This window comes from Calidris pugnax, unplaced genomic scaffold (genome assembly GCF_001431845.1).
Source record: "Calidris pugnax isolate Ruff unplaced genomic scaffold, ASM143184v1 scaffold14, whole genome shotgun sequence".
In the NCBI taxonomy this organism is placed as follows: Eukaryota; Metazoa; Chordata; class Aves; order Charadriiformes; family Scolopacidae; genus Calidris; species Calidris pugnax.
Window position 1 is genome coordinate 2,027,252 of NW_015090793.1, and position 18,624 is coordinate 2,045,875.

Below are 18,624 nucleotides of genomic sequence, written 5' to 3' on the forward strand. Positions count from 1 at the left end.
CGCCCTGCTGGCCCCCGCCGTCCTGCTGGGGCTGCTGCTGGGCGCCGCCGCCGCCGCCCTGCTCTGCCGCTGCGCGCTCGGGCCGCCCCGGCGGAGAGAGGTACGCGGGGCCCGGGGGGCAGGCAGGCGGCCGGCCGGCCGGCCTTCCCCGCCGCGGGGAGGCTCGGGGTGACCAGCCTGGAGGAGTCAGAAGGGGGTTGTGAGGGACGGAGGGCCCGCGGGGCGCCGCCGGCTCGGTTCGGCCCGGCTCGGGGCTGTCTCAGCTGGGCCCGGAGCCCCGGGACGGCCCCGGGGGCGGTGGGCTCTGCCGCGGTGAGTGACTGACTGCGGGCTCGGGGCCTGCCCGGTGGGAGCTGGGGAGCCCAATGATTCCTTGTCACACATCGGTTGGAAAAGGGTTTGCTGCTTTCTTAATTTAAAAACTTTGTGAAACAAACGGGCTGACTCAAAAAAGAGGCGGGTTTAAGTATTTCTGTGTTCTGGTCCAGCTGGCCTGTGTCTTTGGCGTGGGTGGCCCACTTGTTGCCTCTTGCAGCCATCGCTGCTTGTAGGAGGCTGTGCTCCTTTGGGAGGGTAACAGAAGAGGTACCTGGCTTGCAGAAACTTTGTGAGATAATTGAAAATAAACACTTTTTTTCCATCCTAAACCAGTAAGGCTGGTTCCAAAGCGTTTTACAAACTTTTCTCCAAAAGTTCATTTTACAGACAGCACAAGCAGAGTATTCGTGCTAACCCACAGCAGTAACTCTGCGCTGAGGGTTACAGGCGTACGTATCCACGAAATAAAAGAGACAGAACACATCTGTCAGTTTGCTTGGTGCGAAACTGACATGTTTATCTAAAGCGCAGTGATTTTCTTAATAACATACCTGCTTTGGTGTTTTAAGGACTGTGGTGGATAGTTCATGTGTCTATTGCATGAAGTGTTTGTTTGGACTGGAGGATTCCAGAGGTAGCACATACCCACTACCAGGCAGATATATTTTCTAAGAATTGCTGCCGACTCCTGTTTCTCTCTCCCACTGTGTTTAGTCCCGGGTTGTGCTGGATTGACTGGGTACAGCAATGGTTGGCGCTGGCGCAGCTGGGAAATTTAGAGCCCTGCGGAGCGCTCTGCCAGCCTCCAGTGGGGGGTCAGTTTGGTTTTTAAGCACAGCTTTTTTCAGCTATAGCAGCTCTGCTTCGTGTACGCATCTGCTAGGGTTGTTCATCATTAAACATGACAGAGGAGAAAAATCCTCTTGCTCCCAACTGCTTTTAAGTAGGAGGTTTGGAACTCTGAAGCCGTGCTTTAGCCTAGTAATGGAGGTACATCAAATGCTGGATCAATGCATCCTGTGCGAGTGCAAGCCTCTCTGATTCAATTGATCATTTTCCCTGCCTTAATAGGTGGTATCTTTATTGTACTGCCACTAGCAACTCAAGTATAGCCATGTACAATCTTATCCTTTATGCCAGTTATGTCAATAGGAAATAGAAGCTGTCAGTTCACTCTGGCCCAGATCTTCAGATGCGTTTAGGTGCTTAAATGTCATTAAGATCAATGCTGCTGTTGTAAAAGAGTTGTGTATTTTGAAAGAAAAAGAAACTGACCACTGGCACATACAGAGCACGTTGCTGAGTGAGCAGGTTGTATCCTATGGGTCTGATTTCCCAAATTGAACAGGGTTACCTTGGGCTGCCTGCACCTATTCCTTCTCTGTACTGTCTGCCCCACGGATGCTGTGGAGCAAGCCTGTTGTGTGTACAGCAGGTACAGAACTGCACATATTACAGCCTTCTGTATCCAACATAAAAGCAGGGATAGTTTAGGGAAGTATGCTGTGTTCCTTCCCAAGCAGATGAGTTATCCTTGCAACCAGAGCAGGGCAAGTACCTGGAGCCTGAAGGAGCCATAGGCACCATGTTAAACCACTGATGTTTGTCACTCAGCCCCAATTAATCACTATTCTATAGATCTCAGTCTGAATCTGTGGGACTTGGGTGCATGCAGACAAGTGCCTTATTGGTTTGATGATCTGTGCATAGGATGCACTGGGAGAGTTTTAAGAGGAAACCTTTACCATGGCAACTTCAGACCATGTAGTGTGCTATAACACATTTCTATGGATAATCTACTCCTGTTAGGGTACAGCATCGCCTGGAGGCTCTTGTGGCCCTTTCAGCTGGAGCTTGTCTCGTTATGGTATTCTGGGTGAAGTGTTGCAGTAATTACAGATAGTTTTATTCAACTTAATGATCTGAAAGGGGAGCTCAGTAACACTTCAGTTGCAAAAATAATAAAGGACAGAAACAAATGGAGATTGTTTTTGAGGTTAGAAATGTTAGCAGGAAAGACATGAATCCTCGAAAAATTCAAATACTTTGAAAGTTATAGCAAAGGAGTGAAAATCGATATGAACATTTGGAGAATCAAGTCAAGACAAGCAGATTCTTATTTTGGCATGGCTATGGTGTGAGGTACAGTGGTGAACTCAAGGTGGCTACTTCCACAAGTTCTCATCTCTCAACATAAATTTCGTGAAGTTCTGCTTTGGGGCAAATAAGTGACAAGATTGCTGGGGGAGACTTGTGGCTGTTCTTTCATTATAAGTAGATTTTTAGGAACTAGCAGCTGCAATTCACATCTCAGAGGCTCACCCAAGAATATGATCTGTATTTTTGATCAGCTAAGTTCCAGAGAGGCAAGTTGTAAGAAATGAAATGTATTCAAAGGCTGAGCAGTTCTCTGTATTCTGAGAAAATGTACTACTTTATATACCACATGGACAAATAATTCAAGGAGATTTTTTCCATAAGACAGTTGCGTGCGTAGTGGCTGCAGCCATATGTTAGACTACACCAAAAAGCAGTCAGTGGATTGAAAGGCTGGAAAATCATTTTAAAAGTAATGGAGGTGGGGTGGCTGCCATCTTTTCCTTCACTAAAAAAATGCCTTGCCATGCCATGTTTGGATGCGTTGACCAACAGTAGTAGTATTTTTTGGTCTATGTAGTGCACAGGGAAGAGCGTGTACAGCAGGAGGTTTTGTTCCCACACCATGCCCATACCAGTGGCTCTGTGTGTGTATTAGTGAAGTAAAGGCCAGTGATACTGGCTGCTTTTGGGGAAGGACGATGGTGAACATCTTCTGATGGTTATTTCTTCCTGACAGGAACTTTTGTACACGTAAAACTTCATTTAGGAAGTTTGTCTCACAACAGGGGAGCAAAATTACTTGGCATTCTCTTCATTGCAGGCTTTTATGGAGAATTTTAGTTAACTTGTTTAATTGAGAAGTTTGAACTCGGACTCTGAGATTGACTCCACAGTCTGTAGTAAGATGTTTTGAGATCAGGTGGATTGATTTGATGCGTTTACAGCCTCGGACAACTTTTCACATTAAAATTCTGCTTCTGGACTGATAAATCAAATCCATAGAGTTCACAATTTTAATTATTCCTTCCTGAATATGTAAAATTCTCATTTATTTTCAGGTGGTATTTTTTCAAAATTTTCAACTAATAGTGAAATAATTTTCAGGATGGAGGCATGAATGTATCCAGGCTGCTGTCAAAGAGGTTTCCAGTGAATCTACATAATCTCAGTGTTACATTTTGTTTGTTTTCTCACGGAATTTCAGAAGGATGATTCCCAGAGACTTCTGGAAAGCTTCAACTCTGATGAAAAAGAGCATGCAGTCAGGAGAAGTAAAGCAGAACCCTATACATCACAAGAGGAAATGGTGCTGGAGGTAAAGCTCTGCTCTTGTTGGTGGATGTCAGTTTTGTTGCATGTAGCAAAACATTGTACATTTCCCAAACACATTACCTCATTTGAAATTCATTAAGAAGTAACCCTCTTATTTGAGGGGACTTTCTCCCACCTATTTGCCTAACTACTGAAGTGGTTTTTTTCCTATTCATTTCTTCCTACTCCCAGAGTCTTTTGCTGTTACTAGTATCAAACTGACAGTTCATGAAGAAGCATAGATGGAAAAGGCTTTTAGTTAGGTTAGAGCACTTTGGGAAAGCAGGTATTTTCATTCTGAGATCTTCCACGTTGCAATAATACCATAATTACCCTATTAATAGTAATGGTGTATTACTCATGCCTGCTGAGCAGCGGGATGCGTTAGTTCTGGCACACTGCAATATGGCTGTGGACTGAGAAGCAATGGATCTGCCAGCTTCTGTCCCTCCATACGTACCGTGGCAGTGGGACTGCTTGGTATGACCAAGTGTTTTCCGTGCTGACCCCGTGCTTTTAACTTTATCAGTAAATCAAAAAAAGACTTCTGGAAATAAATGAAACAGAGATGAAAAAGTGCAATGATAAAAGAGTCTAATGAATGACGTAGTTTACTCTTCCCATTTCTATTTGTAGACTCTACTAGTGCTTCGATATTTCCTAGAAAAATCTATATAAAGAAAACTGTGTTTTGACAAGTCAGATTCTTTCATTTCATGTGACAAAACCAAAAAAGTTATAATAGAAATTCTCCTAAAGCTTGGATTTAAACATTCTATCTGTTGCTTATAGTCAACCTTTTATTAAGCCATACATAACCTCACATGACAAAGCTGATTATCCCATTGTTCCATTGTACAAAGCAGTGGCTAAGAAAGAGGAGGAGCAGAAAGTCAGATTACGGGATATAGCAGATTGTATGAAAAGAATGCATTATCTATAAAAAGTTCTTTGGAGGAACATTGGTATTTTCTCTAGATTATAGGTAAGGGTTGTACTATAAAAGTTCTTCCTGGAAAAAATGATGACTGGTTTTTTTTTTGATCTATTGTTTCTTTATTTAAATTAAAAGTCAGGATTTGTAGCCATGATGATATCTGTGCGACTTATCCTTTAGTAGTTTCTATTAAGGTAATTTTAGTCTTTCATGTGAAATCTTTAGTTGCTGCTAAAGGTTGGGGAGGGGTAACAAAATGCAAATAACTTGTGAATGCTAGCTATTGCCTGTTTTCTCCCTTTCACTCCCTTGCAGGAGTGAAAACATTACCACTACAGGAGCAAAGGTAATGAGAATTCCCTTTTCTGGGTTTCATACTCTGAATGAGTCTTAGGATAAGACTTCTTGTACCAAAGCAGAATCAGTCAATAAAAGTTAGTTATCAATAGGAGTTTCTAAGTTGTGTAATCCAAAGGGGCATGCAGTACTTACAGTGAACAACCATCAGGTCTTCTGTTGTTCCCAAAATGGTTTTCTGTTCTTTTCCATACAGGAAAGTGAGTCTCCTCTGAACAGTAACATCACGGCATTTGCATTAAAGGCAAAAGTGATCTATCCCATCAATCAGAAATTTAGGGTAAGGTTTTAGATTCTACTTGTAACAATTAATGACAATCATTCTGTGTTAGGGTAAATTGCAGAATCAAATAATGGAAGAAAGCTTACTGCCAATCTGCTTCATTGGGATCTTTTTTTACAGTCCATTGACTCAGGGTTTATTCCGTAAGGCATCAGCTGCTTTCAGCTCCCCCTGAAACCTGCAGTGATTTACATGGTGTCCGGTCAATAGTCACTGCAGTCAAGAGACCTTTTCTTCCCATTATCATTAATGGAAGTTGGGTCTGTCCAAGGAGACATGAGAAAAACCCCACAAGGATCTGCCCTTCTGTAAGAAAACATGCACCAAGCAGATAACTACAGCAGAAGACTGCTTTTCCAGGCAATGCAGAAACCTGTCAGTATGATGAATCTCAATTTACCTCGAAATACTTCTGCTGTGTATATTGTTTAATTTTTCGCTTGAAAGCAAACGCTGGAAATTCATGAGATGTTTATCTCCTTATTGTGTTGTATTAATTGGCCTTGTAAATTTTCTTTGACTGTAGCCTTTGGCAGATGGCTCATCCAATCCATCTTTGCATGAGAATCCAAAGCAGGCGGTTCTGCCTAATCAGGTCATGGAGACATCTACATCAGGCAGCCTGGGATCCCTTAGCCAGGGAGACAAAGAGGACTGCAGTTCCTCCACGACAATACATTCCACAACCAGCGATGACAGATTCCAGGCTCGAGCCTTCCTCAAGGTGACCAGCTTCCCTGAAGCGCTAACGTGTGAGAGGTAAGCAGTAAGCCTGCCCTCATGGTTGGTCATTTTCTACCATGCCCTAGTGGTTTTCAGGCCAATCACTAAAGGTCTGGTGTGAACCAAAGGCTGAGCTGGAGTGCATACATTCACCGCATAAAGACAAGACTACCAGCTTGTAACCCTAAAAAGTGGTTGGGGAGACTGAAGAAATGCATCATATTTTATGTTGAAAGTCAGTTTGTTCTTTATGCAATTCTGGCAATCAGAACTTTGGCAAAAGCAGTCTCATAAAAGGTGTATCACTGGTGTAATAGGGAGATCCCTTTGTTTTGGCTTGTGTGCTCAGTTCACACGTGCAGTCGTGTGCTTGGTGGGGATGGAGTCCTCTGCGCTGTACAACGTCAAGTCACACAGCAGGTGCCTTGAGAACAGCAAGTGGCAGTGGTCTGTTTTCCCTGGTTTAATGGGAACTACTCATGTCATATTGTGGGAAAACTGTTCCTTCCTCAGAGGCTCCAGCGATGGGCAGGTAGAGCTAATCAAAATGGATTATCAGCTCTGATTTTCTTTCAGCTGCGCAAGCGCGAGATCATGAAGTTGGATGAATACCTATTTGTCTGTGTTCTCATTAGCAAGAATAAAGAAAATCGTATTTGTGTCACTGGGGAGGGTATTAGTGATGAAGAATATTTTCAAAATGACCGCTCTTATTATAGTTGTTTCAATTTAAAGCTTTGTTCTCCTTTTGTTGTAGCTGCTCATGCCTATATTTACCTTGCCTTTTCCTAAAGAAAGCTGCAACTCCAACTTTGTTAAAGAACTATTTTGTTTCCCTTACTTTTACATAGAGATATGCTATCTGAAAGAGAAGGCAACGTAGAAATGAAGTGATTTGACTGCTGTTTTAGGGGCAATGTTTTTAGGAGAATTTAGTGATTAACTGAAACTATTATTTGATATTGCTTTTTATGTGACCTTCATTTAGATTGATATTAACACGTTTTAAATCTTTGTTTTAGTTTTGATGTTAAGCTCTGCCTTTGCAGTCTTATTTTAAAAGATCTCATGCTTCTTGATGCAGAACTCAGAAAAGAAGAACGTGTGGTAGGTACTCATGTCTCATTTATAGCTATTTGTTTTGGCCATCTTAGTTGAATATCAGTTTAGGAAATAACATAAACTACTGACTAGTTGGGAAGTAGTGTAGCAGAGTTGTATCTCTACATTATTCTCTTTATTCTTTTCATTCTTTTCTGCATATATATGAGCTTCACCAAGGAGTAAAATGTAATGAAATATATTGGGCTGTGAAATACAGGTGATCAGACTGGATCATATAAAAATTGGGTTTTAAACTTTAGTCCAGAGAATAACATACAGCACTTAAGGGTTGTAAAAATGAAAAAAAAATAAAAATGAAAAAATTAATAGATGAGTTTATGTTTCAAGGACAAAGGTTGTGCATTGCAACTCCAAGGACTCCAAGCCCTTGGAATAAAATTGAAGATTCAGTTCAACTGAATCAGTACCATTGTTGTATGTACAATAGTCCTGATTTTTTATGACAGAGGAATTAAGGTACCCATTTAAACCATAGATCCCTAACTACATGAAGTCACAGCATCCAAAGCTGACAGGGAAAAGAAAAAGACAAAACAAAACAAAAAATGGATTGCTATGGTTGTTTATGGTGGTTTATGGTGACTAGGAATGAACAAGTACAGACTCATTACTGTTACTGAGCTTTAGCTCAGTTAATACAAATCTCAATATGAAGTATATAGCTTTCTCCTCCCCTTCTTTTCCAACCTCTGTTTAAACAGGTTGGTCATTTCTGATACAATTTGTTAAATGCAATGAGAATATTTCTTTTCTGTGATTTTCTGAACAAATTTCTACACAATCCATAAGAGGAAGCATGAAAGTAAACCTGGAAAGCGGGTTCTCTTCTGATGAGATTTGTTCCTATCTAAGTAAATGAGGAAGGGAACTTGGGATCAGATTCCAGAAGGCAATTTAGCTTGACTAGAGGAGGTTGAACTTGATCTCAAAGTTAATCATCCATTTGTAAATGAAGATAAGTTAACAACATGGTGATGTAATCACAGAAACACTGAGAAAATGAGTATTTAATGTATTTTGTGGCCCACCAGAAATTACCACAGAAGGCAGATGACCTTTACCTTTAGCAGAAGCTTTGAGTAGTTATGTATTTTCACTAGCAAGGAAAAGAGAAAAAAAAAAAATCAGTTTAGAAAATACTTTCTTCATTTTCTCATCTCCTTTTCTGATTTGAGTCAGCATTTCATAGCATCAGGTCTATGAAAAGGAAACATATCCTCCCTCTCAGTCTTTTCCTGATTTTTTTTTTTTTTTTCACCTTTTTACAATATGCGGTATCTTGGTGTTGTGTGTTCAAAACTTGCTTAACTCTGTCCAAAACATTGGCAAGTGAGATGTAAAACATGGCTGCTTTACCATTCTCTCTTTTACTCAGCTCTAATGATAACATACTTTCCAGATTTTGCTCAGCTGAAATGTTGGCTTCGATAACTGTTTTTATGTGTAAATATGGTTTTATTTATGTTTTTATGTGTTTAAGGTGGGCAACTTCTGCATCATCTGTTTTCAGGTACATAAGTAACAGGCAGGTGGTTGTTAAAATTCACATATTTTTATCTTCACATTGGAAAATGCTGCAGCAGTTAGTAATGAAGTGAGTTGCCTTTACACTGACACTCTAATAGAGGCAAGAGGAGAAGAGGTTAAGCAAAAATTATCCCAGTGTTCAAAAGCATCTTTTTGAAAACAGTGGTCTTAACATCTCTTTTTTTTTTAAAAAAAAAAGCCAAACAAGCACATCACTGGAAAATAGGTGTATTCTTGGTAAGAGAAGGCACATAGAACTTGAGAAGGTTACTTTTGGCTTGTATGTAAAAACGTTTGATACTTCATTTGGCCAGCTACAATTGAAATCATAGTAATGAACATGTTAGTATCTTTCACTTTAGGTGTTCATTACACTTTAGAAAAATGGGATTTATATTTCTAGGTGATCTGCATTTTCTCCAGTAAAGGACAGTTTCAAACATGTCAGTCTGGTTACAAGGATATATGAGATTATGCCCTTGTCTCTGTTGGAATGTAGCATCATCTTCTAGTATCTTACTGAAGCCAAAGAATTTTTCAGGATGGAAGTACTGAAGAGTTTCTGATTATGTTTCTGTTATTTTTCTTATGATTCACTATAGTCTCACTGATTGATTTAAATGAACAAAAGTTATCACAAAATCCTTACGGTGTTGAACAGGCACTTACCCTGGGTTTTGTTTCCTTCCTTTTAAACAGATGTTTATTCAGATTCTCAAAATATGCTTCACAGACTTTTATCATAAAAAGAAGATTACCAATGATTTGTTCAAGAAGATCCTTTTAATTCAGGAAAATGTAAGTGTTTCTCTTGGTTAATATTTAAAACCATAGAAAATAAGAGTTAATCCCACCAGTTGGTGCAAGCTGCCACAGCAGGCTATCTCATTTTAAACAGCAGTGTCATTTGTAGACTATTTCAGAAGAAATGCAAATAAACACCCTTGTTAGTTGATTCTTTCCAGTACCTTCTGTGCATTTCCTCTTTGTTGTTACATGAGATGTTATCTAATACAGTGATGTATCTAATCTGTTGAGAATACAAGTATTTTGTAGTTGAGTTCATTCAAGCAAAAAATGTTGAGAATCTTATTCAATCAGATTTAAAAATTTCTAATTATCAGGCCTTTGTCTGGTCCCATGTGTCATTACTGATAATAAAATAGCAAGAAATAAAGTACCAGAAGAAAACTGAAGGCTTTTTTTATCAAGGGGTAAATATACTTATTTTCCTCTTTATCTTTTTGTCTTCCATATACTTGTATCAAAATCCATTTTCCACTTCTGAACTAGATGACATACGTTGGCAACTAATATGCGTTTCAGGTAGAGTCACAATACTATTTTTAAAATTATTAGAAGGAAAAAAAGCTTTACAAAACCGAATAAAATGGGACAATTACTGGTTCCACTTTCCATTTTCCAGATTAGAGTCATAGAAGAGCCTGGGTTGAGAGCCATCCCTGCAGATCATCTGGTCCAACCTTCTGTAGGAAGCAGGGAATAATACAAGGCTATCTAGTGCCCTGCCAGGCCAAGTCTTGATAATCTGCACTGAAGGAGACTCCCCCATTTCTCTGGGCAGCCTAGTCCAATATTTAGTTCTTCTCACAGTAATGATTTTTTTTTCTTACATACAGATGGATTTTCACGTTTAGGATTTAAAGTCTATCAGCTTGCCGGCTCTGGTTGCTCAGATTTATTTTGATCGTGAAGTCTCACAATCTGTGAATGAATATCAGGAATCTCTGTAGTTGTACCTAGTAATTTATTTCAGGATCGATTTTACCTTAAAATGACTCCTCTGCCTTAAATCCGCAGATTTAGTATTGGAGTTCATTGTATTTACTAAGTGAAAAGTGAGATTTGGTGCGCAAATCCCTTTTTCTGATGGAGTTCTGGTAATGACTTCAAATTAAAAACACAGAGGTAGTATAGATTAGATGTGTTTCCCACTGAAGCCCCAAAGAGACTTGACAGCATGTACCTAATTCATGTTGCTAATTGAGCTGCTGCAAGACAAAGACTAAACCTTATTTATTAGATGCAGTTATTGCTGGAGTAGGCCAGTTGTTCAGGTGTCAATATGGGATTCTTGTGTCCTATATTCTGGAGAGAAAGCTCTTGGGAACGTGACAGCCTTAGGCTTGGGATATCACATGAGGCTGGTTATGGATACCATGTAAAAGAGATGTTGGTAATAAGCAGAAGCATTAGCAGTGGGAACTACTGTTTGTAATACTTCATTGGCAAGACTCAGGATTATATCATTTATCACAGACAGCATTTTCCTCTTTTAATTCTGCACTGTAAGAAAAATTCATGGGGTTTTGATGAAATTGTTTGTGAAGTGTGTCAAAATGTGGTTACATTTCTTTAAGACATAGGGTATCAAGTTAATGCGTTGACACCCCAAAATTGTGTGATATTGAAGGTAAATGCTTGTTACATAAGGCGTGTTTCAGCAACTGAAGCATCATCCATTTCAGTACCAAGCTACTAAGTAAGGGCAGCAGGGTATCAAGTTAATGCATTGACACCCCAAATTGTGTGATACTGAAAGTAAATGCTTGTTACATAAGGCATGTTTCAGCAACTGAAGCATCACCTATTTCAGTACCAAGCTACTAAGTAAGGGCAGCTCTTTTAATTCTGCACTGTAAGAAAAATTCATGGGGTTTTGATGAAATTGTTTGTGAAGTGTGTCAAAATGTGGTTACATTTCTTTAAGACACAGGGTATCAAGTTAATGCATTGACACCCCAAATTGTGTGATACTGAAAGTAAATGCTTGTTACATAAGGCATGTTTCAGCAACTGAAGCATCACCTATTTCAGTACCAAGCTACTAAGTAAGGGCAGAAGACTAGGATTTGTCAGTATTATTAGCTTTCAGAAAAAATCATCCTGGTTTCAAAGGATCAAAAAACTTTAAAAACCCATATAATCATGTAGCCTGTAATTTGTCCCTTATGAGTGTTACAGGTGTGTTCATCCGTGTGTGCCAGCACTCTGTAGGAAACACTGTCTCATTATCATATCTGGATAGTTCTCTGCACTTTCAAACACAGCGTATATACTCACAGCTGCCATTTCAGATGGGGCATTAAAATAAAAATATTTGTGCATAGATTCAGAGGATTATTGGTATGAAAACTCACGGAGCAGTGTTTGCTAGAATTTGAATTCAGTGGAGCCTTGGTCAGCCTTGATCACAACAGCTTTGATCATACTCACATACTAAAGGAAATGTATGCATTTGCATCGAGTGTAGTTCAGAGCTGCCATACGTCCACCCTCCGTTTTCTTTCCTTGCTGCAGGAGGTGCATTACCCAGAGACAGAACTTTCTGAACGCTCTTGTTCTGCTTTCTTAGCCATGAGCCACAACTAACATACAAATTCACTTCCAAATGTAAAAATTATGTCTGTTTTTCTGTTTAACAAATCACTTGCTTTGTTTTCCAGGATTTTGAAGAATTACAGAAACAACTTGACTCTAGACTCCAGAATACTGAGATGTCAGGAGCCCATAATTCAGAGTACCAGACCCTAGAAGATTTAGAAAGGAAAGAAAGAGAATATTCTGAGCACATAATAGATAATGTAAATTTCTAATTTTTGTCTCCTAAAATTTTGTTTTAGTGATATTCTTTTGATGGGGAATTTTTTTTTTGTTTGTTTTAAACTGTTGTATTGACTAGTCCACAGTTAATATTTTAGATGTACATGACTCCTGAAAACATTTTTGCATTGCTTCAGCGAAGTATTTCCAGCTCCCTTTGGGAGCCAATGTGTTTTTAATACAAAAACTGTTTTATCACACTGGGTTTAGAGCTAAGAGGTGTCTGTTACTTGTCAGATAGTAAGATTTCTTTGAAGCCTAGGTATATTCTGACTTTTAGGAATATTGTTTTCTTTTAGGAACCTTATTTGTTAGGAACCATTTATTATTTTTTTTTTTTTAGGAACGTTGTTTTCTTCAATACTCCATGACTGAGTAAGAGAGTAATAAGAGACTATAAAACATCTTTAAGCTGAAATAATTGCTAACAAAATAATTACCTTTTAGCTTTGCATATTTACTTCAACAAAACGTTTTGCCTTAGCAGCTCTGTACATTATAATACATTTACATGGGGTTTTATGTAGAAAACGTAGTTTAATAGCCAGCATTTGATTCTCAAAGCAAAGTTCGCTGTTTTTTTCTCTCTACAGTAGTGTCAGTGTGTCCAAAGAACTTGCAGGCTCTGAATTGGAGGTTAAGAATATTCTGCTTATTATTTTCCAGTAAACAGAGTAGTCTGGAAGGTGTTCTGCCTCCCAGTCCTGTTTTTGAGGTTTGAGCAAATTCACTGCTGATGAAAATGAGAGACTGACTAGTCAGACTGCTGGCTCTGTGAGCTGCCTGCACTGATTGACTGTGGCACTTCAGCCCTGAGCTGAACAGCCCATCATCTCAGCCTCGGGCCTTTTTCAGAGGGGAGGTAACGTTTTTTAACGTCTGATGGTTAAGTGCTTCACTAAGCATTTTTTCACCTTCCTGGTGATTCTCTGTGCCTTTCACTTTATAGTAGAAGTCCTGGTAACGGCGGTACCTCTGTGTCAAGTTTCTTTTGCAATTTACCTTTGCTCTTTGAAAAATTGATTGTTTGGAGTTCTCCAGTCAGTCACGTGCGAGCTGCCTGGCAGCCTCACCGAGCAGCACCAGGCAGTTCCTCACCAGCGGCGGTCACCCTCCAGTGCCTCTGTCACTCTTATGCCAGCAGATGCTTTTCATCCATATTGAAAATGATTTCCCTGCACTCAGATTCATACAGATCAGGACCTTGAACTAATCCACTCTTCCCTCAGTAATATAAAGGGTTGGGTTTTTTTTTTTTTTGCATACTCACAGATGCCATAGTCACAGTTTTTTGAAAACTCACAGATACTTAATATAAATCTTGGCGATAGATACATTTTCTTATCTTTAAGTGTACTAGCAATGCCTTTGAAGACCACAGGATATTCACAGTTGTGCAGTCATAAATGTTTGGGAGATCAGAGCCTAAAACTAGAGGTTACCCACATGGTAATATACCAGAATGGGTACACTGTGTTAATACTGCATAAAGTACTTAATTCCAGCAAAGTTAATAAAGTGCTTACGTAGCATGTGGCTATGAAAGACTTTGATGGTGATAAGCAGCGACGAATTTCAGTTTTGTTTTTTTAGGAAAAATCTTGTTTGACTGGAATTCCTGCTCCTACAGGTAAATAAACTTCCCAGAAAAAAGAGCTACAGTTTATCTTTTTTAGTTTAGCCATTATTACTAGCTTTTATAGATGCAATATGTGGAGAACTGACAAGTTAGTTGTTAATTATTCAGAATGACTAAATTTAAAAATGTCAGGACTGGCCTACTGGTTATGTGCCACCAACGCTGGTGTCATCATATAGTAAATAGGCTCTTTAGACTTACAAAACGTTCACTATAACTAATACTGAAAGCTGTGTCAGTGACTTGTATTTCAGTAGACTCATATGCCTGTCTCTGTAATGAAGTACTAGATGATTAATGAGGGAACATGGGTTGTTTTTTGATTCATATTCCATAGATGGAAGCTTTCTGGAAGCAGACTGACAAAGCCCAGCAGGCTTTTTTGGACCAATCAAAATGCTCAAGTGCCAAAGCAACAAAGATAACGATGGATCTGACCGAGAAGATGATTGCAGTAGAAAGCTTATTAAGTGAATCTCAAGATTTCCAGGCAACGGTAAAGTACAAAAAGAAATAAAAGTTGAGAGAGATTTAGTCAATCTGAACACAAAGAATGATGCAAGTGTACAGAGTCTGTCAGTCCTGCCTCAGGAACGATGTAGGCTGCTTGCTCCGCTTGTCTGTTTTGGCTTTGTTGCAAAGAGTTCAACTCCCATTGCAGTTTATGAAGACTCACAGGAGTGTGAGCTCTCTGCACTTGAGTTCTAATTCGCAAAATACCATTTAGGCAGTTGTGTTAGGAAAAAGTGATATTAATGCAGCCAGTGAGCCAGGACCAAGAGCACTAGATCTAATGATGAAGGAGAATCATTACCCTGGGCATTAGGACATGTCTTTTTTTTTAACGTACTTACTCCACTTTGAGAAATCCTAATTTAAATTTGAAGGTGATTCTGTGTGTCCAGTGACTTTAACTGGAATTGAAAACCCTTAACATCTCTTAGTGACAAGGTCTTAAAGGGGAAAAATGTTTTTATAAATGCATCAGCGCTGTGCTTTACGTTGTGTTAAATCTACATAAACAGATCTTTATTTGCTTTGCAGAGGACATACTGAAAGAATTACTTGGAGTTTGTAGATTAACAGTACAATGAGAATTTGGCCCACTGCATTTATTAGTAATTTGGAGAATAAATGGATAGCTAGCTTTATTTGGCTTACTAATTAACAGATACAGTAATTATCAGCTTGTTAGTTTTGCATTGGAGCAGCTGAGTAAACTGAGCTGGCCAGGTATGAAAATTCTTTGCAGCTGATCACGCTTCACCCATATTGGGCTACTGTACACTAAGTTCCTTCAGATGGGCAGACTTCGAATGAGGAGTCTGAATGCAAATACAGGAAATATTCCTCCCTGAAGTCACTACTGTGATGTTTGCATCTCATTGCAAAGGTTGTTGTTTGTGTGTCTCCATTAATTACAGTAGTTGGCACACTCTTTCCAACCTTGCAGCATTGTCTAAAGCAGTTGCAGTTTCACCCAGGAAATCTTGCTCCCTGCTGTAATCCTGGGCTGCTTCTCTAATAGTGCAATGAAAGGTGCTAGGCCATAGGCAATTATACTAATCTTTAGTGTATTCACTGAACTCCAGCTGACAACATAATTGAAGGAATCCCAGCAGTATCAAAATCAGATAGTTGTCCTCATTTCAAAAATGAAAGCCCATACCGGTGTGCCAGATAGTATCTTGAAAAGAGGCCCAGGACTTCCAAGTTGCCCTTCTATCTGTCTTTGCCCCTTGAAAGTTTGTTCTGCAAGCTTCTTCTTGTCTTTTCCTGCCTTACTGTCTTCTTGGCAGCCACAAATAATGAAACACACCAATAGTTTTAGATTAGCTCTTGTCACTGAAAATGTGATAAACCCACTGCTAACCTACACTGATCAAGATTTTCAGAAGTATTTAAGTTCATGAAGATTGTTATTCATTTGGTCCTAGGAAGCCTGCTCGGTTTTCTGCATAGTTTGGGAATGAATAATTGACTGAAAAGACAAGCACAACCAAAGACCTTCATTTCTAAACAGGACTTTTTAATGTTTGTTTTAGGACATTCAGGAAAGATTATTCAACTGGGAGCTTATGGTGAAAATCATTGATTCACTGAAGTCTTATATACCAGAAGAGTGCAAGTGTAGATTAAATATTGTATCAAATATTCTGGACCATTTAACTGTGAAGAATAATCTCTCAGTCCGACAAAAGGAAGAACTTTTAACAGATCTCCACAAGGCTTTCTGGGAACAACTGGCACATTTCAGTAATGGTGAGTACTTAGACCAGAGCTCATGACTTCACAAATGTGGCTATTACTGTATATGTGCAGAATATTGTGTTATGATTTCCTATTAGCATGCGGAGCCAGAAAATACACAAAACATAGTTGTCTTATCACTCTTGTGAAAAGATAATTTTAAGACTTGCAATCTTCAGATAAAGCTCTCTTTTATTACGTCAGACTAAAATATTTTAAAACCAAAGTCTTTTCCTCTTCCTCTTGCAGCTCTTGACATCTGTAAAGTACACAATTATAACAAAGTCTAAGGTGACTGACCCAATGATTTAAGGTTCTCTCTGTGTCACTGTTCATGTTACCAAATGCCCAACGTGTTGAGAAACGGACCCCTAACTCTCTCTGGTAGGTGCTGTGTCAAGAGCTCGGTGCTTCCCATCAGCACTCATGGAAAATTATAGTACACATTCAGACAAAAGGAAAACTGTGAGAAGTATTTTACTCTCACATTTTTCAGAACCATTTTTGCTACTTGTGGGCATATTTAAGGAGAATTGTCTCAGCAAAATGGCATTAGGGTTAGAATTCGGTGAACTGAATAGTCAGAACAAATGTGGTCTTGGTGCAGTATATTCTTGCTGCAGTGCTGCTCATTCACATCCAGGCTCTTGTTGATAAATAGTGTCGTATCTTATGGTCAGTTTTTTTGACCTCTGAAAACTTGCTGAAGGTGCATTCTGCCTCATCGTCGAGGTTATTAATAAAGGTACTGAGCAGGACTGGACCCAGTGTTGATCCCTGGGGTACACCTCTCATTACTGTTTGCCAGGTGGACTTTGCGTAGGTTTTCAGTCCATCTCACTGTCTGCTCATCCAGCCTATACTTCATCCTCTTCTCTGTGAGGATCAGACAGGAGATTCTGTCAAAAAATTGGCTGAAGTCAAGGTAGACAACATCCACTGCTCTCTCCTCATCTACCAAGCCAGTCATTTCATCATAAAAGGCGATCAGAATTCCCATGGTGCAGACTTAATCCACTTTAAAAACATCAATTAACCATGTAAAAAGTTGGCTGATATTCATGAATTCATGTATATCCTGATGCAGATTATTTCCTGGTTGTTTGCTTCTAAAACTGGCATGCCTATTTGATAGTCTTTGTGTAGGTTCAGCTACTAACATTCCTTAAGCATAAATGTACATCTGTGGGTGGCTTTTTCCCCCTTTTTGTCAAGTTTCTCTTGTTCCAAAGCAAAAATAACTGTCAAGGCCTTGATTTTATGCAAAATAGGTGTTTATATTTATATGTAGCTATATATTATAGCTAGTACAGCCTGGGCAGAAGGGCATTATCAACCTCCTGGTTTTAGATAGAAATGAAATATGCTGTTTAAAGAAATAAATCTGGAGTGGAGTGTTTTCACACGAGAGTCTATGTTCACCTTGCTTATGAGCTCCTAAATATATAAATTGAACTGTACCTATAATTCACAAGCAGAACACAAAGCCAGCAAGACTGTGCTCCTAGGAAACAAACAAGGAAGTAGTAAAGAATCAAGTAGTGTTTAAAAATAACAGTTGCTACATTTGTTCGGATGACATTTTCATTACAGGCCTTCTACAGGTACTTTCAGTGCACTTTCAAGCGTTTTGTCAGTGCATCATCAGTCTGTGGATAAGCGTGATAAATTTGCACGGAGAATAAGTGACATTCTCAGTGCTCCATTACTGTGCTCCTTTAATTCTCCACAAAATAATTTCTCGTAGTTAAAGCAGCTTGGTGTGGTGGCAGAACAGCAGCCACAGATGACTATTCTTTTGCATTCCCCTTTAGCTGCCTGTGTTAGGAGTGAAGTACTGCTCTGGGACAGGGCCAGTGGGGGAAATGAATAAAGTTGTTCTTAGGTGGACAGACAGCGAGACATGAATTAGTGGCAGAACATCAAAAGCACCAGTTCCACTCTGCAGCACAGGGTTCAGATAGACTCATGAATTTATAAATCACTCGGAGCTATCAGGGGGATGAAGAGGGGAAAAACTCAGTCCCAAATATTTCATACTACCAGCACAAAATCAGAGGGACCTTGACAACTTTTGCTGTGGGTTCCTGGATGAGTCACTTTGGAAGCCCGGTCTGGCTGCTCGCCAGTTCAAGCTAATCTGAACTAGCACTGCTCTAGACCTTTTCTCCCTGCCATATGTTACTGCCCCTGTCCTTCCAGCCGCATTTGCATATCTGCAATTAGGTAATGAACTACTTCTGGACCTTCCTGAAGCAGGAGGGGGAGGTTTGGGGTGCTGCAGGTGGGAATCTTTTTCTTGAACTAACACACTGCCTTTGAAAAAGCAGCACCACCAGTGACAAGAAGGGTGTGGGATGGTAGTGATCCAAAAACCTGATAGATTTAAGTGCCATGTAACAACCTAGAAGTTCACATTCAAAAAGACCA

General features: G+C 39.6%; 1 protein-coding gene across 1 annotated transcript in view; it reads left to right on the forward strand.

The window, feature by feature from the left end:
* EVC (Ellis van Creveld protein) overlaps positions 1 to 18,624 on the forward strand; it is a 51,251-nt gene continuing 32,627 nt past the window's right edge. Inside the window, exons 1-9 of the mRNA XM_014936120.1 lie at positions 1 to 100; positions 3,623 to 3,733; positions 5,220 to 5,303; positions 5,833 to 6,065; positions 7,052 to 7,136; positions 9,381 to 9,479; positions 12,149 to 12,286; positions 14,282 to 14,440; positions 15,990 to 16,206. Coding sequence (XP_014791606.1) covers positions 3,722 to 3,733; positions 5,220 to 5,303; positions 5,833 to 6,065; positions 7,052 to 7,136; positions 9,381 to 9,479; positions 12,149 to 12,286; positions 14,282 to 14,440; positions 15,990 to 16,206 — 1,027 coding nt within the window. The 5' untranslated portion in view covers positions 1 to 100; positions 3,623 to 3,721. The remainder of the gene's footprint in view (positions 101 to 3,622; positions 3,734 to 5,219; positions 5,304 to 5,832; positions 6,066 to 7,051; positions 7,137 to 9,380; positions 9,480 to 12,148; positions 12,287 to 14,281; positions 14,441 to 15,989; positions 16,207 to 18,624) is intronic.